At 41.9% G+C, this 27,598-nt stretch overlaps 1 protein-coding gene across 1 annotated transcript in view; it reads left to right on the top strand.

Annotated features, from left to right (window-relative positions):
* Positions 1 to 21,291, top strand: part of LOC307085852 (corticotropin-releasing factor receptor 2) — a gene marked incomplete at both ends in the record, with an annotated part of 32,263 nt that extends 10,972 nt beyond the window's left edge. The window contains 10 exons of the mRNA XM_079750741.1: positions 14,331 to 14,416; positions 15,081 to 15,187; positions 16,006 to 16,123; positions 16,320 to 16,473; positions 18,383 to 18,443; positions 18,532 to 18,604; positions 19,040 to 19,125; positions 19,646 to 19,781; positions 20,455 to 20,496; positions 21,151 to 21,291. Of these exons, the coding sequence (XP_079606867.1) occupies positions 14,331 to 14,416; positions 15,081 to 15,187; positions 16,006 to 16,123; positions 16,320 to 16,473; positions 18,383 to 18,443; positions 18,532 to 18,604; positions 19,040 to 19,125; positions 19,646 to 19,781; positions 20,455 to 20,496; positions 21,151 to 21,291 (1,004 nt within the window). The remainder of the gene's footprint in view (positions 1 to 14,330; positions 14,417 to 15,080; positions 15,188 to 16,005; positions 16,124 to 16,319; positions 16,474 to 18,382; positions 18,444 to 18,531; positions 18,605 to 19,039; positions 19,126 to 19,645; positions 19,782 to 20,454; positions 20,497 to 21,150) is intronic.
* Between the last annotated feature and the right edge of the window lie 6,307 nt (positions 21,292 to 27,598).

Below are 27,598 nucleotides of genomic sequence, written 5' to 3'. Positions count from 1 at the left end.
TCCATTTGGTACGCTGCATTTCGCACATAATTATGCACACAATCTTACTAGAAGGGCTGTTACCCTCGTAAACAAGTATTGCGGTAAGACACTCCCCATAGAATATTGTAAATCCTGCATTCTGTTGATGCAGTTTTCCCATCGCCTCAATCCCAACACAGCTGCCAATTTACATCTTGTACAACAGCGTTAATCTGCCCTAATTCATTTAGCCTTATGTCTTCCGTCAGGAGCAGTGCTTGAAATGCACTTTCAGGGGCTAACTCAATAGTGGATTAGTTGGCAGGTTAGCGAGTCAGTCAATCATCCGAGTGTTCTCAACACTTCAGTGTCCACGCAACAGCCTCTACCCCTGGCCGGTCTTGTTATCACCAGCCTCAGATTGATGTACCGAGGCCCGCTGCTTAACGCATAGCACAAATACAACTGATGGAATGGTTCTTGCTATCCCCAGTCTGATACAGGCAGCTGATATATGCTATATAACCTATGGTCACTTTCTCTTTCTCCCTCCCTCTCGCTCTCTCACTCTCCCTCCCTCCTTCTCTCTTTCGTCTCTCATTTCCCTCCCTCCCTCTGTCTGTTTCCCTCTTTCTCGCTTTCTCTCCCTCAGTCCTTCCCTCTTTCGCTCTCCCTCTCAAACTCTCTCACTATTTCACACTCCATCCCTCTCTCCCGCTCTTTCTCTCTCTCTCCCTCACTCCCTCCCCCTCACTCACTCTCACTCACTCCATCCATCTCTCTCCCTTTCTCTCTTTCACCAGCCTCTCTCTTTCTTTCTTTCTTCCTCTCATTCCCTCACATATGCTTCGACATGTTTGAACACAGGCAAGCACACATAAAAAAAACAAGTGGTCGTTTGTTATTCAAACACTTAGTGAACTATGAATGCAAATCTATATGCATAATGTATTGTATCTAATGGATCGTTGCTTTTTTTCAATTCTAAGTTGATTATCCTCACAGTCCATCATCCTAGACCTCTGAATGATGTTTAGCATAATGCCTTTCTAACCCTTACTCCCGTATTCTTAAAAAATAAAGCTGCATTTTCTCTAAGCCGCAGGAGCGGTAAAATAAGGTTGTATGTTCCAATACCTCAAATAAGCCGCTCTGTTGTATAAGCCACATCTTATTACGCATCTCAGCTCAACAACCCATTTACTTGCATGTACTGCCCGATGCTGGCGTGAAACCGTAACAATGGTTTAAATAAACAATATTCCTTGGGGCAGCTACCTCGCTGGGTTGCCGGTTAACAGACAGGTGGAAGCAGCCTCTGTGAGTAATTGGAGATAATGCAGATTCAAGCTTCAGTAAAACCCTGAACTTTTTGACAGATTTAGCAAACAATTTTACTTTTTTTCTTTTTGTCAATATTAATGTTATTGCAAATGCGAAAATCAATTATTTTAGTATTTATGCAAAATGTAAAACTTTGATCAATAGTCCTAATGGTATTATCAATTATGAGACGCACCACTCTCCATATTCAACCACTACCTGTCTTATATATATTTAAACATCTGTTTACAACCACACACACGTTTTCTAGTTGACTGCCTATTTGTTTTGTTAGTAACTTGCAGGGTTTTTAGATATGTTCATGTTGTTATTATCTGGTGTTTCTCTTGCTGCTGCTGTTGTAAACCTCAAATTTCCCCCATAGGACCAGTAATGGGTTATCTGATCAGCAACCAAGGACTCGTCTGTGGGATAATCCTAAACACTACAATAAGCCTTTGGTATTGTTTTTGATGCTTGAGGCTGGGTCTCTATGTTTTAATCCACTCCACTGGGCGCTTATGTTGTACTTTCATTGTACGCATACGTTTATCAGCAAAGAAGAGCTAAAAACTTTTTTTTTTATTAAAATCAAAAAAATCCAGCTTGAAATACAATTACGATAACTGTCTTACGGAAGCAGGTTTAAGCGAAAGCCACGACCGATCTAAAGGCTAAACACAATCATAGGATCATAGGAGAACCAATGATAAAATAACATAAGAAACACAAACGCACATGATTCACGGTCCGTAATAAGGCTATCCAAAGACGTGGAACGTCCCAACAGTCCCCGCTAAAGATTGCTTTATTACAGAGCATGAATATCCAATATCTTCCTAGCTCAGTTTGACAAGATCAATATGATGGATCAATCCACAGTTCACGGCAATCCCGCCAATCAACTGCATTCATAGGGCTGGGCAATAATTAGATTACGATTATTAATCGTGATAAAACTCACGTTGATTACGACGATATGACGATTGTTGCCTCCCTGCCAAAGTAGTTTGATGTGATAGTCATTCACAGATCTTTTAGTTTTAAACACATTATTTTATGTAGCATAATCTGGGTTTACAATGTTTACATTTTGCACTTACAGTTCATATTTTATATATTAAAGTTCAGTTCATGTGCCAGGGCCTTTGTTCATCCACTTTTTTACTTTTTATGTGTTGGTTGTGTTGATTTAAGATGTTTTCTGAAGCCCTGCCAAAGGAGTTTAATGTTAAAGAAGTCAGAGCTTTTATTTTTATTTACATTATTTTCAATAGGTTACAAGGCAAGCTACCTTATATTATTCTGTTGGTGGCAGATAAATCATGTTTGTGAAGTTAAATATTTATATTTAAATGTGATTAAATGTTCCCTTATCACAAATATGGTAATAAACAAAAGTGTATGGTTTAATTAATGAACACTCTAGTTTCTCCAGGCTTCAGCAGTATGAAATTATATATCGTGATTAATATCGATATCGATCAATATCAAAAAATTAATCGTAATAATATAATAATTTTTGCAATATCGCCCAGCCCTAATTCAAAACAAGAGTAAATTCAACAGCTCGTCCAGATCTCATTACAATAAGGTTTGAGATTATTTTCCCTTTGTGGCAAAGCCCTTTCAAAGTTTTTATTTTGATATGTTGCCCTCCCATTAGATCCAACATGAAATACTTCTCCTTGCGAAGCAGTAGTTCTCTTGTAATGATTATTTTCTCTATTCCATGATTTCTGTCATGCCATACCTATATATTAAGCCTCCATATCATGTTTGTTTCAGTTATTGTAATGCACGTAAAGAAAACCCTGCAATGGTTATTCTGGGAGACTTTGAGGGGCCCCAGGGTAGTCAGAGCAGAGAGCCCTAGAAGAAACTCTTATGCAGTTCCTCCAGCGGCCTTTAGGTGACCCGCAGCCGGTAGTGGCAGAACAACCCGATAGAATGGGATTTATTTCTCTTAATACAAAGGCAATCATTTTTTTTTCATTAGTTTAGGATCTCAGCGGTCAATTCTTCTTCATACTATCTATTTTGCTTGGTTCTATTTTTACTATAAAGTTCTGAAAGATTGTTTCATGTGGCATCATTTCTGATGCTTGTTTCACACCGTGAATACCCCTAATAACGTAATTAGAAGTGAATTACGTAATTTCGTTGTCCGTCACTTTAATTAATTTTGTCCATAGAATAGTGCTAGGCAGCCATTCAGGCCAAATATGGACTGTTTGTGATGCTGGTGTAGATGAGAGAGACATTCAGACACAAAGTGACCAAAAAGAGTTACAGAGTGATACTACAGGGGTTGTCTTGTCGTTCCAACTTAGATGCTCCCCGTAGCTTATCACCCCCTTTATTGAAGGGATAAAATGGGTTTTTGTTCGGGATCAATTCCTCTGACCTACCCCTGTCACAGAGCTGTCCTCTCGAACAAAGTGTCCCAGCTCTCTGGGCAGAAGAAGTGTTAGAATTGCTCCTCGTTAGCCCAGTCTGGGCTCTTATGGATTTTAATAACAGTCCTTCTCCCCTGTCCCAGAACATCCATTTGTGCTCCCAATCAATGGGATAACTGGAGAGGGCAGCCCAAAGGACCACTGCTTTTTAAACTCTTTCAAAGGGGAACAAATTATCCCAACCACTTATCCATGTCAACGTTTTTTGTTAGAGGGCAAACATCAAATGGTTTCGTGATCTCACTGAGCTCTTTTGTTTTCTTTATCCCTATATTTCTTAGATTTATAAAATGTACAGAATGTCGATTACAGTGGTAAAATGAGGGTCATATTTGAGTGTTTTAATATAGCGCCTGCGAGAGCATCACTCTTGCAGCCAATTCAAAAGACTCGGAGAGCAAAGAGTATTAGCACGTGAATGCAAGAGGTTTTGCCATTGATGCATGCAATGTGTTGCTTGCAATGAGTGTGTCAATTGTTAACACCACTCGTTTGGTTGATTCACTGTTATTCCATATTCAACTGGATTTGGTGTGACAATAAAAACAAAAAGTTTTTATCTGGCTGCTGGGTCCATCCTGCTGGACAACTCTGCAGTGCTGAAGCAGAAACACAGCAGGAAGTGTGGAGTGTGTCTTCACGAGAGTGTCCCACATTACTTTGCCATCTATAGGACTGCAGTGGGGTGAACTTGGCATGCCAACAGCCAGAGCTTAGCCAGAGCGTTTGGAACATCTGTCTTTAGTTTGATTGGGTCAATGAAAGCCAGTGACCCCTGAGAAGAAGTTGACACCAAATGAGGGACAGACCGGCGGTCGCTGGTTGGGAAGATGTCTGAGGCAGCCTATAGCCCTGCTTGTTGAGCTGCTGCTCTGGCTGCATCTGGCTCTTGACTCATGCTGTGCACTACGGGAGAACAGCAAGCCGGCAGACAGAAACACACTGCAGCATACAGTCAATTGGAGAACACAGCAAGGGACCGAAGTACTGATACTCACTTGTCCCTTTTGTTTCCAGTTAGCTTGAGGAGATTTGAGCATTCTTTTAGTTGTTGCTATGCTACCGCCTTTTGTTTTGATTATTCTTCCGACCAATTTATTTCACACTGTGATTTTCAGGGGTTTCATCAGAATCCGTAATTACGATGCGTTTAAGACGAGTGATGAGAAGTCTTCTCTGCAAAAAAGGCATTGGTTGTTTTTCACACCGTCTAGGCTAAGCGTTTGCAAGTTGATGGATTGAATACTGTTCTCTATCTTTTCGCAGTTCAGTTCAAATATTTGGGATGAGAGATAACAGTTTCAGAACAATGCAGAGAGAGCTGCAGCAGTGTGATCTGGTTAGTTGCACAGGGTCTAAAGCCATTGCTTGGGTGTCTCAAGAGATTCACTTGATCAAATCCTTAGAAGATAGTTGTTTTCAATCTTCAATGTCTCCGGTAGACGATGACCCCTCAAACTCAGCGACTCAATGTGGCACACCAAAGGATACAATGGTACTTATTTTAAAAAGGGGAATTATAACCACAAAATTTCCCAACGTGATATTGATTGATATTTAGTTTCTCAGTTCTCTCCTAGAAGCTTAGTGTTATTATTCATTAGTTGCTCTCCAGGTGGGAATACAATCGTTGAAGTTTGTGTTTTGTTGTTGGATGAACTGGTGCATTGCCAGCTCCCAGCCTTCTGTCTCTGATGCTGCAGTAGCCACTGACAGCTCACGTCACTTCAATGTGCCAGTTTCAGAATCGTTATAGTGTGAATCTTTTGCAAGCAGTCACCCTTTGCAAGCAGTCTCATCGCTAATCTTTGACCTGAACTGGACTTAATAAAATGCTGTGTACGGATTACTGGTGTAACGGTAAAAAAAAGAAGTACTAAATAAATATCCATTAAGGTATACAGCATTCAGAAAATTAACTGTAAAAAATAACTTTTTTACAGTTACTTTAGAATCAACAGCTTGTATTAAGATTCATTGTATTTTCATGTTCTTTTTGAGAGATTTATTAACATGTCAACATTGTTTGCAGAAAGGGCAGATCTGCTGGCACTAACAATGTCTTCCGCCATGGAGAACAGCCTCTCGCTAGGGACAGAGGCAGCACGTACAGCAAGGCAGCGCTTAGCTAACAATGGCAACGTGGGGCTCATTGGTCCTCCAGCACGAAAGGGGCCCGGAATCCAGTGAAGTGCGGCTATCTCTTCCTTCACCATCTGAAGAGTAGGCTTCTTTCTCTCCTCCGTCTTGAAGAGCTCACCAAACTGCTAATTAAATATTAGGCGCAAAAGGAAATGATATGGACGCCGCCTCTGGACAGGGTTAATTTAATTAGCCTTATTGTCCATGGTAATGGAGAGCCCTGACTAACTACCCAACTTGTAAGGTCTTTTCACAGTGAACACGATTGTTGGTTGGGATTTTTAACATGAAAAAAAGCATAATGTGTTGAATGATCAAAAATCATTGTGTTGAATGACAATGCGATTTCCTTTTTGTGAAAAGACGACATTCATTTTATTCGTACCAAGGTTGATTCTTTACGGCTCTCGCAAGCGGATAAGTCCGTTCAGCCATCACATTCAGGTCTCTTTGTCATAGTCACCAATGTGGAGACTGTTGTAGAAGTTGTAGGACTTGGCCAAGGTAACAGCCAATTTACGTTTCTCAACACAGTGTTTTTACTGCATCCAAAGAGGCAAAGTACAAAAATACACATATACTACATCTACTATATATATTGTTTATTATCATTCACCTCGATAGCAGTCGCGATACAAGCCAATGTTTATTTGCACTTGGGTTGTTTACTTGCAAATGTATTTTTTTTTTTTTTAAAACTCTATGAAAAGGGTAATAGCCTAATTTAGTTATTGAGCAGGGCAACTAAATGCTCCAAAAGACACCCACTTGTCAGATCCACCTCATCCGCGAACAGCCATCGCTCGAACCTCCAGTACGCCTTAATCCTCTCAATACATGGGATGTTCTGGTAAAGGGTCGGCGCATAAGCTATTAATCTGAGAGTATTCTGTCGTTCCATTATTATCGGAATACGCAGCATCTTCGCAACGTGGCTATTAAACAGTTTTAATGCGCATGAAACCTTTATTGTTAATCAGGCGTGACGTAGGCCATGCGAGAAGGGCGAGATTCTCTTTGGTTAGCGTAACTTTTGGTGACACATTTTTTTTCTTTGATACGTTCGCCTGCTCTCACTCCACAGTCATTTTAAGAGACTAGAAATGGCACTTGCATTGCATCACGATAACTCTGTTTTATATTTAACGCATACATTTTTTGTCACTATCATTTTTTATTTCAGCATTTTTTCTCTTTTAATCTTTGTCTTGGCCTGGCAGGGGTCCTCGTTTGCCTGGCCTGACACTGTACTAAGATTCCGCACACACAAAAGCATTCTGCACATAAAGTGGTTAAAACAATGCTTCTTAAATTCTGTATACATTGTACACATGCACATTTTGTGTACAAATATGCGCAACATTACACCCTATATGGATATAGCCAATATATATGCCTCAAAATCCCACACAACGAGTTCCGAGTTACTATCCACTGAGACAACTCCACTGACCACGTGGTCACGTGACATGGAGAAAGCTTGAGCGTCTTTCTCCAGAGCTGTTTCCCCAATCCAGTGCTTCTTTAGAAAAGAAGCCGCAAGTAACTTTCCTTGACACCACGAAGGCAGACAATGTCAAAATAGAAGCTCTCAACACAGTGTAATACTCATTATTATCTTATCTGACTCCCCTCCCTTGAGGCTTTATTCAATAATAGTTCCTCAGCACACTGTACGTGACGAAGATAAGTCTAGCTTGGCATTGCTATCTTTTACAATTAATTTCCCATGTCATCGTATTGTTATTTTCAAGATATCTTAATCATGAGTAGCTTTGAGCTGCTGGTGTGTTAAAAGAGTGACTTTGACAGCCCGGAGAAGCAGGATGTGTTATGTTTTATGATACTCCTCTTTACACATCCTTTCTTTGCCTGTGTTATTATAACTGAATGTGGGTGGCCGGTACAATAGTAAGCCAGGTGGTTTGATTAGCAAGATTAGAGCAAACCACACATAGGGCTTTCACACATGCACCGAAAGTCGAACTGGGGCTGTATGTTTGAACTGGTGTCAGAATCTGCCCCTCCAGAGTTAAAGTCTGGAGAATTAGGGAGCCAGAGTCAGTCTGCTTTTGCTGACGTGTTGCTGACATGTTGATGATGTTTCTGTCATGCGGCTGGAGTGAAATTTGGCAGCACGGAGTTCAGCTGCCTCATACTTTTCTCTTCTCGCCTGTATTTTGCGTTCCAACTTCTGTCTGCTTCGCACTCTTCTGTTGATATTGTGGGTACATCACAGTAAATGCAGTATTGGTGTCACTGCAAAAAGAGTCAGTATCGAGGAGTTGGTAGCCTCCCTCGCCATCCTTAATGTGTTTCAAACAGAGCACTTCATCTTCCACTGCATTCCACTGTTACATCACGTGCATGTGTGAAAGGGCAACTCCTGATAATCTTCGGACCCGATTCTCCGGGGTTAATCCGGAGTTCATGTGTGAAAGGCCTTACACAAACACACACACACACACACACACACACACACACGCACACACACACACACACACACACACACACACACACACACACACACACACACACACACACACATACAGGCCACAAGCACACAGAGACACACACACACACATGCACACACACGCAAACATGCACACACACATGCATGTGCACACACATATACACACATGCATGTGCACACAAATATAGATACACACAGGCACAAATCTTAAGCCAGAGGAGAAGCAGCATCCTTCTACTGTTGTTTGGTTCCCAATAGAGCTGTAGTCGACCAAATAAAATCTTGAAATTCAACCATCTCTATGACAAATCGATTGGACGCTGGGGAAATTTTTTTATAAAAATAAATCTGAACGTTATCTCTGGATTAACTGATTTGTTCACAGTGCAGTCTACTCGACCTGCTAGCCTAAATATCAAGTAAGTACTGTTCGGAGAAGGTCAGTGGGTTTCAGATCCACTCTTGGTCAGAGTCCGACTGGGTTACTGCAGAGCTTCAATATAAAGCGTTCAGCATACCGGATGAGCCACAGAGCGCCTCCGTGGTAGAGAGACAACACACGGCCGAAGATTAGATTTGGGGTTTGATTGTTTTGTCCTGTGTTTAATCAAATGGTCCTAATGGATGGCGCTCTGATTTGTGCTAAGGAAAAAACATTGGAAAAAATAATAACTTATTCCTTTTAGATGATTTTAGATGATATGCTTACATACTTTTACTTACTTTACACTTTGCATACCTTTTTTTCGTCATTTTTATCCAAATGCTGCCAGACAGACAACTTATTTGGTAACACTTCAAAGTTGGGAAAACAGGGTGTTTTGTCCTTCTAATTTATAGGTATTAGTCTATCAAACAATATGATTATTAAAACAGCAACTAGGGAGCCGTCATTAGCCTTCAATCCCTATTTCTCAGTAAAAAAAACCCTGACGTTTTCATTTGCAAACAGAAAAACAATAACAAGCTTGTGTGATGGGCGAAGTTACGCTAAAGGGATATCCTATTGGGAGTCTCAGAACGTTCATGTAATGGTAAAGTTTTATGACAAGTGCATTTAAAAGGAACAAAAAGAAAAAGACTAACAATAAACCACCTACCGGGAATTCTTCCACATTTCTGACAGCCTGTTCCTCTGATCCAACCCTGGTGAATGTTGTTTTACGGACCTCTCCACTATGAGCTGAAGCACGTCTAAGCAAGCATGAGCAAAGCCGGCTACTGAAGAGGCCTTCTGCGCTGAAGTCAGATACCAAGTCTCTATTACATTTTCATAAGGAGCTTACGTGTTTGAGTTCTGTCAAATGTTTGTAGCTTCCCCTGGGAAAGTGTAAAAATAACGAACTGGGATGTCTAGGGGATATTGCCTTGTCTGTACTCAAAAAGATCAGTATGCTGCCTAATAATTGCATAAATATGCATAGCAATTAATAATTCCTCAGCAAAAATGTTTGGTCTTATGTAAAGTAGTCATTCCTATTGAATTACCTTTAATACCATGGGATTGGAAGCCAAGCAAAACGTTTGGTTTGCTTAGAAAGGTTTTTCAAGAAGATAATAAAAGCAAAAGTTACCAAAGAAGTGTTCAGAAGAGTTGCATAAAATATCTATTTCCATGAATTATTATCCTCACCTATTCCCAGCCCCGGTTCTATATTTACAAAAATGAAACGTCCCAGTGATATATTTACCTCTCTCAGTAATCCAAGCCCAGGGCCTTTACAGATTCTGACGGCACATCCCAGCTCCACCTCACACCCACTGCTAGATTATGCACGCAGTGTGAGAGAAGCTCCACCATTGTCAAACAAACCATTTATTAAGTAGCTCTAATAAATGTCTGAGGAAACAAAACAAAACAATGTGGGAGCACCCCGCCCTCTCCCCTGTGGTGCGTTAGCGTTGTGAACCCAACGCTGTCCTCATGAACCCGATACACTGATTGCTGTTGTCATGCATCGCAATGTCAGAAGCCTCCAGCCGGCGGAGGGACTGTGTAACGATGTGCCCTGGTTTGCACTGCTCCCTTCAGGGTCATGACATTTATTTTCCGACGAGTGCATGAGCAAAGGCATGCCTTGAAGGGCTCAGGTGTATGTTGCACACTGGAACCTAACCAAAGCTGTGCTGGGTGATTTGAGTTGTAAAGGATTATGTAAGAGATGAGTCTAACAAAAGTGCAAAACAAACAGAAAGAAAATATGTGAAATTTAACTCGATATGTACTCGATATGTAGAGCCCTTCAGAGATGAATAATAAAAAAAAAAGAATTGATCTATTAATTGTAATTGTATTAATTAATTTTGAAGTATTGTAGGATTGTCTGTATCTGCATTCACATGCAGTGTGCCTATATCATTAAGAAAATAGCCCCATTGATTAAAGGTGTGTGTTAGTTATCCCTGTTTTGCTCTCGTTAACTTCTGAACTCCTCAGATATAAATAATGATCAGGTCTTTTTGCACTATACAGTTATTCCACCAAGTGAAATGTTTGGTAGACATTTGCCTTGTTTATCTGTCAAGCTGTTAGTTATATGACTTCACTGCAAAAAATGAATATGCATATTTATTTCTATGTAGTGTCTGGCATCCATGGCTGCTACAGTGAAAAAGCATCACTCCCTCCCATGACAATGGAAACCCTGGCTGTAGGACAGCCTGGGCTGACCTCAAGGAACAGTGTGTGGAAGACAGGACACATTGAAACAGATCATCTCCCCACAGCCACACTGATAACCCCGACCATCATTTAGGTCACTACCCCGTGGTGGCAGAGTGGGTGAGGGCTGAGATGGTAGGTTGGTTGTGTCAAAAGATTAAGCAGACGTTGTAAAGCAAAGCCTCATCATTAACACACGTCGCCACCAGCCTGACACCACCAGACCTCTCAATTCATTTTAGATTTCCAAGGGTCGTTATAAATGGGTGTAGACCAAAATGCCTCTGGACACAATTGGACGGACGGGCAACCAATCAGACCAAGGGAACGTATGAGGATCAGCCGCAGCCATTTAGTTTGTGTATGAGAATTCCTCCACGGCACGCCCATAGGGTGCTCCTCTACATCATATTAAACCTGCTAACCCATATTATATAACATGATATATTATAAAACGGTTGTGATTGGCCTGACCCGGTCCAGGTCTGCTGGAAATCAGACAGGATGAAGGCCAGACGCACACGCCAGAGCAAATAAAATATGAGCTCGCAGATCTGTCTGCTATCCAGGCTACGTTGCCACTGCAGCAGAACAGTACAAAAGGCTTTCTTTGGACAATGTTCTTTCTCTTGAACACCAATCCAGCGATTAAACGTGAGTGAGCTTCTCGCTGCATTGCAGGAACAAGAAACTAAATGGATCCACCTGCTGAGTTGGTTAAATTTAGCTAAAGGAATGCTTTTACGATCCACGTTTTCTCTTGTTGAGTCTTCTAGGCTTGTATAAACCGCATCACCATATTAACTAAGACAAGAAACAAAGAAGGATTTTAAGGAACATTACAGCTCGTGGCTCAGCTGATGTTTGCCTTAGCATGTCATTAAATGAGCTGGCAAATGTTGACAAATGCTGCAAACAGATTATCCCTCACACAGACAAATATAAATAACTATACATCCTGTTCACGTTCAATTAACTAGCATCGTCATTGGAGCAGACTGTGCAGTCTGAGCATTGAACTTATTTTGGCAGACTCAATATTATGTTTGTATCGTGTAGTTTCACATGCAGAGGAACTCATGTAAAAGGAAGAGTGAGAATTGTTAGTGATCCTCACTACTGCGTCTGAATTAAAGACTTCTCGATAATCCTGCAGGAAGGAGGAGAGCTCAGTCAACAGCTGTCATTCTCATCATCTCAAAGCAGAGAGCATAAAAGTAAGACTATTCAGCAAACATACAGATACAAAACAAAACTTTGCATGAAAACTGAATTGCATGAAATGATGGACGTACACTTCAGTGTACATTCAGCGATGTGTGATGTGCGATCCATCAAAGCGGCGTTAATTCAATAATTTGCAGGTTGCCACAGGGAGGAAAAAAGGCATAGGTGAACACAATGAGCTGTGCTTTGTGCTCTGCACAGATGGGCAGCGCGTGCGTAATGTGCTTTGGCTTCACCATTACTTTAAATTAGCCCTGCCTCAGTGGAAAAGCTCAGAGACAAACCCCAACAAGACCTGCTGTCATTCCAGTAGCTCTTCCAACATAGCAACTCACTTTGCACACAGGGACTGAATATTCTGGGATATCTTTGGATCTTTCGCACTGGGGCTCACACATACAGCCATGTCATGTCCTGCTGATTATACATGATTAGTATGTTTGAGTAAGAGATTACTCATGTACAGCACTGGCTGTGAAAACAGAATATATTTTCAAAAGGAGAATATTCAGTTAAAACGAATGGAAAGACCTTTCCCTGGAATATATTTTGTGAATCCAGCCCTCTACACTTGACAATAGCATCATGTTTCTACTTGGAAAGATACATAGACGATTTATCTTCATACCAACATTTGCATGACCATTTCAGCAGTAGGCAAATTGCATCTGTTTCTTTAGGAGAGAAAAGCACAACCAGAGTGTTTGATAAGATGTACTCATGACATCGCCGCGAGGGGCTGTTTACAGAACACCTGGCTGTCTTCTGCACAGAGCACCAGCCTCCCAAGCTGTTGGAGTGCGGAGTTTGAACCCACCAAGGACATCCAATCATTTTGTGTCTTATCGACCACTTACTATAATACACATACTGGTTGTTGAAAGGAAATTGAAGGTGAATAATGAAAGGAATCTTTAAGGTGCTGTGGCAGACTGCAGGCAGGAGTGAGGGGAGTGGTTGGTCTGGCAACCTGCTGGCTCCACCCCCAAGCCTTGCGTTCTTTCGCCATCTCTCTTGGTGTTTTTTTCAAGGTTGTACTTTGTACTTTATTTTATTTGTATTCTGTATAACCTGAAGACTTGCTATTATAGTTGAAGTTAGAGAAACTCTCTAAAGCCTTTTGTCAATTTAAATAGATTTCTCATCAAGTGTGTGTTTAAACAAAACACAGACTCTATAGACTATCATTGCCATCTTTGTCTAATATTTAAAAGCATATAAGAGACTTCTTCAGATCTGCTATATCAATTTCATACCAGGACGTCAATTGACAGGTCACTCAAGCAAATTGTGAAAAAAGGTACCTCAAAAGTCACTCAAGATGATAATGGAGAGCTATCAGAAAATATGCTAATTATTTGAGGGGTTCAGTGGCTTTGCATAAACCAACCATACATTTAAAATGTTAATCCTTACTTTGTATTCCTTAGAAGCATCATTGACCAATTTCTGCATGAAACTTTCAACTGAGTTTCAGGCTTGCTTGCTGGCCTGAATATAAATCACCTGTTATTTACCCATAACTCTATTAAACTGGTTTGTATTTTCTGAACATAATATAAGTTGGTGAAAATAATTCAGTTGGTCGTTTTGCATGCATACTAAACTCTGTTCATACTGTACTGTATCACTTCAGTGAGGTTTAACTTCCCAGAACTGTTCTTTAGAAGGCAGGTTTGTTCGGCTCGCAGCTCTTGTACTGGGTTCAATCCCCAAACCCCACCAGCTCTTGTGCTGGGTTCAATCCCCAAACCCCACCAGCTCTTGTACTGGGTCTAATCCCCAAACCCCACCAGTTCCTGTGCTGGGTTCAATCCCCAAAACCCACCAGCTCCTGTACTGGGTTCTCTCTCCAAACCCCACCAGCTTTTGCATTGGGTTCAATCCCCAAACCCCACCAGCTCTTGCATTGGGTTCAATCCCCAAACCCCACCACCTACCTGATACATCCTTGACCGAGGGGCCTAAACCTCTACAGAGTGTCCCTGTTAGACGCTTTGGATAAAGCACCTGCTGAATACACTTAGTAGAATAAGTAATAACCCGTCAGATAATATATTTGCATTTGTCCTTCCCTTTACAGGAAGTGCATACAGAGAGTGCATGGATAACGGCACCTGGGCTGAGAGGAGCAACTACTCCAGCTGTGAGCCGATCCTGGAGGAGAAGGTAGGAGATCCTACCTTCCGCACCTACTGAGAACCAACCGCGGCCAAACACCTGCTACCTCCACCTACTGAGAACCAACCGCGCCCAAACACCCGCTACATCCTCCCCCTGAGAACAAACCAACACCGGCCAGCTCCACCTACTGAGAACCAGCCACGCCCAAACACTTGCCAGCTCCACCTACTGAGAACCAGCCACGCCCAAACACTTGCCAGCTCCACCTACTGAGAACCAACCACGCCCAAACACTTGCCAGCTCCACCTACTGAGAACCCAACCACACCCAAACACCGGCCAGCTCCACTTACTGAGAACCCGACCACGCCCAAACACATGCTACCTCCACCTCCTGAGAACCGACCACACCCCCGCACCTCCACCTACTGAGAACCAACCACACCTGTCACCTCCACCCCCTGAGAAATACTGCCTCTCAACACATGATATCTGACAGTATAAGAAGCCTTTACACAGCATATGTGGAGCTCATAACTGTATAGATCCATATTACGGCTTGCATGTATTCCTTTCATGTATAGGTCCCCTTATATAATGCACCATGATCATTTCAAACAGTTGGATCTAGACTTTCTGGGGGGGAACTTTGACTTGATCGTGTCATGTTCAACCCTGTAATAACGACCCATGCAAAACTTGTTTGCAGAGAAAATACCCGGTTCACTATAAGATCGCTCTGATCATCAACTACCTCGGCCACTGCATCTCCGTGGGAGCCCTGGTCGTGGCCTTCGTTCTCTTCCTCTGCTTAAGGCAAGTTCACAAATAGTCCTTCCCAAAAACATCCTACACGCATATGACGGCTCACAAACAGTCACAGACATTCAGTTAACGGCCAATGACAGCCGTCCTCGTCATTATCTCGTTCACGTCAAATGAGCAGATCCGGCCGTTTAGCGCAGTAACATGCATTAGCCCTGTGAAACGCATGCTGTGTGTTCAAAAGACACACACAAACACACTCACACACACACACAAGCACACATATACGCATGAACAAACAGACATACACATACAGACAAACACACACACACGCATACACACACATGTACAGATATGTTTACAACTAAGGCATAATGTCTATTCAAAACACACACACACACACACACACACACACACACACACACACACACACAAACACCCCCACACACACATACACATTTGTACAGATATGTTTACAACTAAGGCATACCATGTCTCCAAAATGCACACACACACACACACACACACACACACACACACACAAACACCCCCACACACACATACACATTTGTACAGATATGTTTACAACTAAGGCATACCATGTCTCCAAAATGCACACACACACACACACACACACACACACACACACACACACACACACACAGACATGACCTTGTATTTCTTACTCTATTTACTTATAATTGATCCCCAATCTGCTCTGACAGAAGCAGAGACAAATCAGAATTAACTATCTCTTACATCATGCCGAAAGAGAAAATGTCTTTCAGCTGCATGAACTCATTATAGTACAATAAATATTAACAAGAACAATACTCCTTTGATGTCTATTTGTCTGATCTCTTCCATAGGAGCATAAGATGTCTTCGAAACATCATCCACTGGAATTTAATCACCACCTTCATATTACGAAACGTCATGTGGTTTCTGCTACAGTTGATTGATCACAATATTCACGAGAGCAATGAGGTAAAAACTAAAACCTTTTATCCTAAAACATGCATTGGGATATATTATTAATATTTTCTGTAAGTGTAGGATTTCAGTCTAAAGATTGCTGTGTGACTGATAGATCTTGATAGAGACTTGATATATTCATGAAACATGAAATTACAGAATCATTGATTGTCTTTGATTGACATTGAACTACCATCCTCTCTTGCAGCCTTGGTGTCGGCTTATTACGACCATTTACAACTACTTTGTTGTGACTAACTTTTTCTGGATGTTTGTTGAAGGATGCTACCTTCACACAGCCATTGTAATGACCTATTCCACGGACAAGCTTAGAAAGTGGGTCTTCCTTTTCATTGGATGGTGTAAGTACAACAGACATACAATATGCAGCAGGAAACAAACAAACAACCAGCCCTTTGTGCACGGGAGCAAGGGATGCATGAATTAAAATATGTACAAAATAGCATCCTCACAAAGGATCAAATCTATTTCAGGGGGGTAGATATTCATAGAATTATCTACCCACCACTCATAGAAAAAAGCACAGCTTACGGGGCTCGCTTGAATGAAAGCCTTCTTGTGTTCTTTGGTTCACAATGTCACAGAGCCACACATCATTCAATCGAACGTCTCCTAATTCATTTGAAACTACCGAATCTTGGAGAGAATCGCGTTGACGATGAGTCGCGCTCTGTTTGGCCGTGACTTCCAGAGATAGAAACTGTGTGTTGTGCTCAGTGGGAAGTAGATGTGGGGTACAGTTTAGTAGCACATCAATTATACACAATGGCCCGTCTCCACGTGCACTATTAGGGAGGACACGAAGCGGCAGGCGGGAGACCCTGCCTGAACACTCTGCTCCCAACACTCTCGCTTTGGGCCGCCGGCATGCGAGCGCTCGCCGCTGGTCACTTAGCCGCCGCAGTGCCGTATGGGGTGGTGCGCGTCACGCTCATTGTAAGCTCAGCGCACACACAGAGGAAGAGCTGGGTACTAATGTAAGTGCTTCACTTTAAAAGATGCTTTCATGGAGCCAACGCAAACAGATGCAGCGGGATGCGCGCCACTAACGGTGTACTGTAAAGCAGTACGTTTAGGACGATATACGAATAATGAGAACAATATATACCATATAAATTTATATAGATTTATGTGAGTATATGCCATTTGGTGGATGATTTTAACTTAAGCATCTGATGAGTGTGAGTGCAAAGGTGCTTCGCATATATTGCCCCAGCAGCTACCGAGCACTCTACTAATTGAGCTAGCTAGGTCAACATTGAAGATATGTAGAAAATTGTCGATATGTAGAAAAAAAACATTTAATCTTAATAAGCAGAATATGTGTTCAAGGAATAACTTGTCAGCAGGCTACAATAGGTTTATAGGTCAAACTATTAAGATGTTTTGTTTTCGTAATGAGATATGTAAAACAGAGATATTGACAAATGGAATACACTATTACAATGTTCCAACTGTACAATATGCAGCGTAAGCAGATTGGTAAAGATGTATATTCTGCCGGTGTGGTTTTGGCTGTGTTGAAAAAACAAACCATCCGTCTTCTAATGGTGTATCTATGCTGGCTAATAGAGGAGAGGAATATTTCAAAGAGAGTCCTGAAGCATTCTGCAGATAATGATTTCTTTAACAGAGCAGCCTCACCCACCCATCGAGTATAAGTCTATGTTTTTCGGTTGTCTCAAGACAGCCGCTAATTAGCCTCCTTCGGCCGATCACAGGAAGAGGGAACAGTTTAAATCCGTCTTGACACCAGGGAACTCCTGAGAAGGAAGGAGCAAAGACAGGGTACAGTTGTAGACGTTGTCAAACAATGCCACAAATGAGTCCCCCTCTACAGAAGTACACCCAGGAGCATTTCAACTGCTTCCTACCTTGATGACCTTTTACCCCTCATATCGTGGATTTCTAACCGTTAATACCCATCATGCAATGTCCCAACGACAATTTGCATTCAATTACAGAGTGAGACTGAACAATGAAGGCGATAGTGTCCGTGAGAGGCTTGAATTAAATAATTGCCCTGTTAGCAAGGTAAATTGGCGGATGTGTGTTGTCCTTGTTCAAAGTAGAAGTGGTGTCGTCCACTACTTTTGATCGAGCACAACGCCACCTCCTAATGTTTCAAAATGTAATTTACCTTTTCCACTGGAAACATCTTCAGATGACCTTTTATGTTCTCATTCATTACTGCATAATTGTGCTTTGCAAACACACTCTAAAATGAGTGTTTCATTTTCATGTGATTAGGTATTCCATGTCCTATAATTGTTGCCTGGGCCATTGGAAAACTCTATTATGAAAATGAACAGTAAGTGTCCACTCTGCATCTCTGCACATGACATATGACTACAGTGGTTACACCTTGGTTTTAACAAATCATTCATTCATGTGTTAAGGTGCTGGTTTGGCAAGGAGCCTGGTAAATATGTGGACTATATTTACCAAGGGCCGGTGATACTGGTACTGTTGGTGAGTAATTCTGAACCTGTTTCATAATGTCACACGTTAATTTTATTTAGTCACATATCATGTCCCAAACATTGTATTTTTAATGTGAATTTAAGTAACACTAACATTTTCAGACCTGTGAAATATGTGATCAAGCATTAAGTGAACTGATTGCCTGGAGAGGAAAATCAATGAATGAAACCCACCATCTTCTGAACGTGCAACGTGTTGACTCAAAGGGTGTCTGTTTGTGCCATTTGGCTGCCAAAAATAAGTGTTCAAATGTCATCATGTTTGTGGTTTATTGCTCAACTGAGCCTACCTTGCTATGAAATAGTTCACCAAGTTTATTTATAATGAGGTGTTTCCAATTTCTCACCCTTATATTTGTTCACTTTTAGTGTGGCTAATTAACACTTGTGTTGGCATTAATTCATGTCTTTGTATTCCTGGCAGATAAACTTTGTTTTCCTCTTCAACATAGTGAGAATTCTCATGACCAAACTGAGAGCTTCGACTACCTCTGAAACCATACAGTACAGGTATGTATACTATAGCTGGATCAATATAGCGGTTCTAACCCATTTTCTACACCGTTACCTGCTCAAACGGCCAGTTAATGCTGAGTTTCAGGAGTGGTTAATTACTGATATATTAAACCTTAAAAGGGTGTGTGCTCAATTCAAACCGGAGCAAATACATTGCCGATTACTTTTTCAAGGGGGAATTAAATACATTGTCTCTGGGTCTCTCCTAGGTAAACGTAAACTTTTCCAATTAAAATCCCCAATTTAGAAAATGGCGCACAATGTTCATGCGTCATTATTTGCAATCATTATGAAGAAATATAAATCTCCACCATAGTACTGCTCGTGATTTCAGGTTCACTGATCTCTAATGAGTGAACTTCTCTGGTGAACCCATTATAAACCCATTAGAATAATTTCTGTGTTGCTCTGGCGTGTGCCCACTGACCTGTGCACGAGTCGGTTCCGTTCATATGCCTTTGGGTTGTTTTTTTTCCCATTTTAAAGCCATTCTCTCTCTTTCCCTTTTATACAGAAAGGCTGTGAAGGCAACGCTGGTCTTACTGCCTCTGCTGGGCATCACCTACATACTCTTCTTCGTGAACCCTGGAGAAGATGACATCTCTCAGATAGTCTTCATCTACTTCAACTCCTTTCTGCAGTCGTTTCAGGTACGGAGGGGAAGGGTAATGGCCGGGGAGGGCTGGGGTGACGGGGAAACCGCTCAGTTAATCGAATCAGAATCCTTTCATCATGAGCCACCGTCCTGCTACTTTTGTTTCATTATTTCTTTGGCCGAGAGCTTTCAGCTCAGAAGCGAGGGCACAGGATGATGAGGATGATGATGATGGTGATGCTTGTGTACTGTTTCAACACAAACACACACACACACACACACTAACTCCCAGCATCAGGCCTCCCTGTAGCTCATGCTTAGTGCTCAGCTGTCAGCATGAGATCTGAGGAGTGGGTGCTATTCTCTGCGTGGGTATTTGTCTTCCACTCGTCAGGAATGAGTCAGACAAGGGAAAAAAATACAAGAAACCAGTTGAAGTCAGTCGAGGCCACTGCAGTCCCGTCACACATACACACACACACACACACACACTTACACACTTCACTTCGCAAACTGGCACAAGCACACATCGGTCGTCTTGAAAACATTTCAGAGCGTGTTGTCTTCTGGGAATATTACATTGCGTTCATCAGTGGAGACGGCGTGCAGAGCGTTACGGCGTCTGGAGAGCCACTCTCTTCTGGAGGTTGTGTCTGTATACACAGCGGGTGTTATGAGGGCATACTCAAACCCAGCTGCCTTTGTTTTCATGCTTTTGTCTGTTCCAGGGTTTTTTTGTGTCTGTGTTTTACTGCTTCCTAAACGGAGAGGTGAGTGGACAGCCTTTCACCGAAAGCCCTCCATGGTTCGCTCATGTATTTCATTTGAAATGTCAAGTTGAAATGTTAATTGTTTCCTCTATGAAGGTTCAACTGGGTTTCATTAACCCCTGTACATTGCACTCGAGGCTATACTTACCTTTCAACTCGTTTGATTCAATTATTATTTAATGTTGGCCAACTCATAAAAACAAACCATATCCAACTATATATTATTAATATTATTAAAAGATTGATTGAAATTTACCCTTTTGCTTTTCCTAGCAAACCGTTAAGTCCCAATGGCCAAGCAGTAAACATGTGTTTTAAGTATTGTTGCATGTGCGCATCATAAAATGCATCTGGATCAGGCACAAATAATTATTACTATGATTTTGTTTTGCTTTTGCTTCTCTGTACTTTGTCCAGCTGTGTTTTAGAAACCTGGACGTAGCACTTCCAATTTAAAATTCTCTGGCGGTTCTTTGAGCCAAGTCGATAGGCCCCTTTGGATAAAAGCGTCTGTGTGGGAGTGTGCGTGGATGACGGCTGGCTTAGGCAGCCTCGGGCCGGGCGAGGCTGCCTAAGCCAGCCGTCATCCACGCGCACTCCCACACAGACGTAGGCGCGCGTCGGGTCTCTTTCAATTGACACGGTTTTGGGCAGGTGCGCTCCGCCGTGAGGAAGAGGTGGCACCGTTGGCAAGACAACCACGCGCTGCGGGTGCGGGTGGCCCGGGCCATGTCCATCCCCACCTCCCCCAGCCGCATCAGCTTCCACAGCATCAAGCAGACCACGGCCATGTGACCCCAGGGGCCGCGGGGCCACGGGGCCGCCTCCGCCGCTGCCACAGGTGGAGCAGGTGGAGGGGGAGGAGGGGGCAACTGAGGTGGAAGCAACCCCGCCACGGAGACACTCACTTTGTGTTTGTCGTTGTTGTCGAGTACGGACCATCGATGGGGCGGAAATGAGACTGAAATCCATAAGTCTGACCTGGGTTCACCCAGGGTGTGATGGCAGACGTATCGGGGCCGTTTCCTTCTAATTCATTTGTGAGAGAAGAGGGGCCATGAAGAGTGGCTGGGATGTGGACCCCATGCATTATGCTCGTCGTGTTTCTGTGTATTTATATATCTGGTGTCCGTTTTGAAAAGTACATTGTTTATGTGTTTGTGGCTTACTTAAAACTGGAACCCATTTCCAAGCATTGCAGAACAAAAAGAATGGTGTCGTGTCTGGCAACCGGGGCATTGAGTCTGTTCCACTTTCATGAGGACGATTGTTCGGATACAATTAGTGAATGATCATTTTCTGAGGAAAGGCAAGGTGTCTTACAACAGCAGGGGAATCAGCCTGATGAAGATTAGGGCTTTGATTCTCCCAAATCCACATTGTTGTTATCAAAGAGCCCCTTGAGCACTCTCGTCATTGGGTTGCCTCAATTACAAACAAAGCAGTATGCGTTAGAGTCTGGAGTTATTCATCCTGTTTCAAAGAATTTCTCTTGCCTTTTTCCAATCTTTCCAAAAAGTTATTGCAACAGGAGTGCCAAGAGTCCCACGATTGTATTGTTCTGTCATTGCTTTTCTTCCTCGTGTGAGCATCCTCTCCTAAAGCCCCATCTGTTTGTGGACTGTTTTGACTCTGACTTGAGTTGGCTTTGATTTTGTTTAAGCCCGCTGTTTAGATCATTAGGACCAGTCACGTGTGTTTTGTTCTATTCATATCCCCTGGAGGCTGATGAATGAGCCCTTCACAAACCTTTCAATGCCTCCAATCTCCACTATAATTATACCCATTATGTTATGCTAATAATGCACTTCGGGGTCATTATAATCCCCCCCTTCAACCCAAAGATATGTAAACAGCGTAAACAGAAACGTTGTTGCATGCCCTCTGATACGACGCAAGCCACAGGCTGATGTTATGTCAAATCAGTTGTGACCCTTTTTCTTTGGTTTTGTTTCCTGCGTGGATTCCTCACACTGAAGCGCCAACCGTTGGACCAATGCGTCTGGTCCAAGTGATAAAAACCTTGCTGACAGAGTAGAGCTATGTTTGCCCTTTTCAAAGGCTTGCTCCGGTCAAAACCTCCTGGTACTGCCCTGGAAATGACCCCTATGAAATAGCCGGCCCCCTCCAGGGCGAACCCTAATTTGGGGATTCAGGGAGCCGACATGGAGCTGGGAAGCCGCCATGGCCTCCCCTCTCACTGCCAATAGGAGGATGTTACCTGGATTAGCTCGCCACGGCATGCTATGGCTGCTGATAGGAAGCAGCCCAGATAAGCAGGCTGGTTCATGCATAGCAGAGGTCGGAGCACTGTTGATGAAATGAGACCGAAATGAGACCAATCTTTCCTCAATGATGAATAAGTGGTGCCAAACAATTCAACAATGTGACAGATGGTAGTAATTCCCATTATGATTGAGTTGCATAAAGTTTGAAAAGTCATGTAATTTGGTTTAAAGACATTTTGTCATCATGAGTGTAATTTGGCAGCGACCTCCCCTGCTCCCAATTTAGCCGTAACATTTTCACAATGACACAATCTTTTTTAGAGCCCCAAAATGCGATGTTGTTAAGATGCAGAACATATGCCATTCATTCATCCGTCTTTGAACTACTAGTGGCAGTTCCATTTTTGTATTGTGTATAAACGTGATGCACGGATGTTTGTCGTCGTGCTGTTGGACCAACTCCCTTTTAAAATGTATACTCCAGCTTTGATGATCATTCAATATATATATATATATATAAACAGACCCATGCAAGAAAATTCTGACTTAGGGAAATACAACATCAACATCAACACAGGTACAGGGAAACTGACCTGCTTGCCCAGTTTGGGAAGTTATTTTTGCATATATATATATGTATATATAAATGTATATATATATATATATATGTGTATATATATATATATATATATATATATATATATATATATATATATATATATATATATATATCTGTTTGAAATCACCAAAGAGTCTAACATGTATTTACTTATCTACAAACATACTTGGATAAAAATACATTCTGTTCCGGCTGTGCACTGTACATAGGTCATAAGAGCGGGGGCATGATTTATATACCTTTGTTTAGAACTGTGTTTGTAACACTTAAAAATAAGGGTACATTAATTAACCGTTATTACCTTGAGTTAATGCAGTATTAAGCATTTACTAATAGTTAACTAATGGTCAAGTAACCTTTTACTAATGGTGTTCATATAGTTCTGGCATATAATATATTATAGTATTATAGTAATATAAAAAAAATGTATAAATGAATACCTAAGATACCACCATAAGTAAACGATTACTAGAACATTAATGAAGTCATACTTAATTGTAAGGTACTGCTTATTACTGCATCAAGTAATGTTAATTCATGGTTGATTACCCTTATCCTAAAGTGTTACCAATGTTTTATATATTGTGTCCATGACCTGTGATTCACTGTTGTTATTGGTGTACATGTACACATATTATTGAGTTTTATTTTATTTGAATTGAAACGTTTGCGTTTATCCACCCAGGTTGCCTTACAAAGCAAATGTAAATGTACATTTGTAGGTACGAAAAACATGTATCTATATATTATGTACTGGTCTGTGATCAAATGAGATTTGTACATTCACATGCAAAAAGAAAGATATAATTAAAATCTTATACTTGGTGGTTGGATCCTATAACCGGCAATTTTTAAAACAGCCTGGATATGTGTGTTTACTTAATGAACCAAACATATTGGGTCAGATCGAAGTTGGCCTTTGTACTTTCTTGTCATGAATTGCACTAATGGAAAATGCTCGCTTGATGTGCTTCTATGTTTTTGCTCTTTTCCCTGTCTTGTAGCATTACACGGCATGCTTTCATAAAGTGTTTACAAAGTTGATTCGATAAAGATTTCTCTTGATGATGCTGGACGTCTGGGCTGGGCATCTGCAGGCTTACCGACACTGCGGCATGCAGATGTAACCATCATTATATTATTTTATCACTCTGATTAGAATGATTGGCTTATTGTGCGTGGTCTGAGCAGAGTACTGGCCAGCTTATGTAATATGCCTGTAGATTTTGTTCTGTCATGTGACCACGGGGTTGGGCTTGGGTGAAGTGGAGCATGAAATGTATCTGAGGAGGCCCACACCCCCTCAGGACACAGTGAGATAAGCAGTTCCTCACAATCCGAGCAGACCCTGATTCAGTTCCAAAGACAATTAACGGTTATTAATAACGTGCAGAATGGCCTCATTTGGCAGACATCTGCAATCTGCTCTCCCTAGTGTGCCCCAAGCTCTCTCTACAGTAGGTCAAGTCAGCACTTAAGAAAATAAGTCACCCTCCCCCCCTCATCAGGACATTTTTGTTTTGTTTAATAAGTCGTGTCGGAAGCCTATCATATATTCTAGTTAAGACTTTGTGTTTCCAACCCAGCAACACTGGGACAGGGATCCTATACAGCTCTGTTAAAGGAGTCGTGCAGTCCGCTGGCTCAATGTATTGCTGTCGTTGTTTATTTTACTGACAACTTGGGAGTGTCCTGGAAACAATACAATTTGTTTTTCCAGCCCCAGTGGGTCTCTCTGTGAAAAGGCTGTCTCTGCTAGCATTAATGTGTTCTCCCTATTTCATGGAGGAATACCAAGTGGCAAAAGCTATGATTGGGAAAGATAGCTGATGTGCCAAAAGCAGTTATTTGTCAAATGGAAGCCAGGCTAGCCTTGGTGCATTAAACTCCATTTCATTAAACTCCACTTCATTAATTATAGACATGACAATAATTGTTGTTTAAAAGAACAGACAATTAGATATAACGGTGTAAATATTATGGCCTTTTCATATCCCTTCCAATAAAAAAGCACTGTGTATGCTCCCAGGATCCTATGTTCCCAAGGCTCTGTTCTCCCAGGTCCTATGTTACCAGGGTTCAATCTTCCCATGTTCTATGTTACCAGGGTCCTATGTTCCCCTGTTCTATGTTACCAGGGTCCTACGTTTCCAGGTCCTATGTTCCCAGGTCCTATGTTACCAGGGTCCTACGTTTCCAGGTCCTATGTTCCCAGGTCCTATGTTCCAAGGGTCCTAACCAGGGTTCTAAGTTCCCATGGTCCTACGTTTCCAGGGTCCTATGTTCTCAGGTTACTATGTTCTCAGGGTCCTATGTATTCAGGGTCTTATGTATCCTATGTTCCCATGTCCTATGTTCCAGGGTCCTATGTCCCTTGGTCCTATGTTCCCAGGTCCTATGTTCCCAGGTCCTATGTTCCAGGGTCCAATGTCCCTTGGTCCTATGTGCCAGGGTCCTATGTTCCCAGGTCCTATGTTCCCAGGTCCTATATTCCAGGGTCCCATGTTCCCAGGTCCTATGTTCCGAGGGCCAATGTTCCGGGGTCCAATGTTCCCAGGTCCTATGTTCCGAGGGCCAATGTTCCAGGGTCCCATGTTCTCAGGTCCTATGTTCCGAGGGCCAATGTTCCAGGGTCCCATGTTCCCATGTCCTATGTCCCTTGGTCCTATGTTCCAGGGTCCTATGTTCCCAGGTCCTATGTTCCGAGGGCCAATGTTCCCAGGCTCCTATGGTACCAGGTTCTATGCTCCCAGGGTCAAGTCAAAATATTTTATAAAGATAATGCTGTTTTTTTAAAGTGGAATTATGCTTCATAGCAGCTAGATAAACAGAACAAACAAGGTCCTCTGCGGGTCGATTTCAACCTATTTTGATGATTTGATGTGACAGTCCAACATTTTGAGAATGTTGCCGAATGATTAATGAAGGGTTAAACGGAGAGCTAGCATAAGGAAAAATCTATCCTTATTAAAAAAATATTATACATCTAATAATAATATCCTTAAAAACATTCTTTGGCCATTTGCCAAAAGAAGGTTTAAATGTTCCACCTCCTTGTTCGCCATTCAGTACTGTTTCTATACTGCCAGGACCTGGCTTATAGGGCCTAGTGGAAAGTATGGTCCTGACCAATCATCAACCTTAGAGATGCTAAGTTATAAATAACCATTGTTCATCAAACCATTCAAGCTTGATCAGTGTAAATGTCAGTTTCGGACATCAGCTTCCATGGCATTTCCCTCAGGATGGCCAGGGGAATGTGGATGTGGACGTAGAATAGGAATACCCCTGAAAAATAAGCACAAAAGGCAACAGTCCCATCATGATAGCCCTGCTGAAAGCCACACGTCTGAAGGGAAGTAAGGGAAACTCTGTAAAGGCTCTCAGTCACGACACTTCGTCCCTAAATCCTTGGATCTCAGTGGTTCTTTGGTTTAGAAATGAAAGGAAATGATCTTGGGAGACAAGGAAAGGTTTACAGGGCAGAAAGCTGAAGGACAAACATAGCACCACCAGTGTCACATAAACAATAAATGAAAAGCCGTGCAAACATAAGGTGCAAGTGCATGCAAAGTATTACTGTTGAAAGATATGAGGCTGAATATGGTTCAGCACACTTCTTGTCGTATGTTAGCCAATCTGGGTGACAACACCCCATTCTGAGAGCACGGTACCACCGGGCCTTTTGCAATACAAAGAAATTATATTTACATACATTATGGTATTATTCAGTTTGTGTGCGTGTGTGTGTGTGTGTGTCTTCCATAGAAATGCAATTACATGGAAAAGGGCAAAATATTGGAAAATGTGATTGGTAAGTCCTACAATATTTACATTACATGTCTTACATGAGCATTTAGTTAAGCTCTTGAACTAACTGTTGCAATTATGGCATACAGGATTTAATTAAAAAATGTCCAACCCTGGGGCTTCCCGGTGGTGCATCGGGAAGAGTGCGTACCATATAATTCTCAGTCCTGATGGCAGCGACCCGGGTCCAATAACTGCACGTGGTCCTTTGCAGCATGTCTGCCCTCTATCTCTCATACTTTCCTAACTATCTCACTCTATAATAAAGCATAAAATTGCAGAAAAAAATCAAATAAATAAAAATGTCCAACCTAAAGAAGTAGCGCCCTCTACTTGCAGAAGAAAGTAATAAACTAGCCTTTAACTGATTTGGGAGTTGTTGAACGCCACCACTCTTCCAAAACATACCTGTATATATTTGCCGGGATGAGGGACAGAGATCTCA

This window comes from Pollachius pollachius (assembly GCF_949987615.1).
Source record: "Pollachius pollachius genome assembly, chromosome: 14".
NCBI lineage: Eukaryota > Metazoa > Chordata > Actinopteri > Gadiformes > Gadidae > Pollachius > Pollachius pollachius.
Note: the sequence above shows the minus strand (reverse complement) of the source record. Positions and strands in the feature narration are given on the sequence as shown.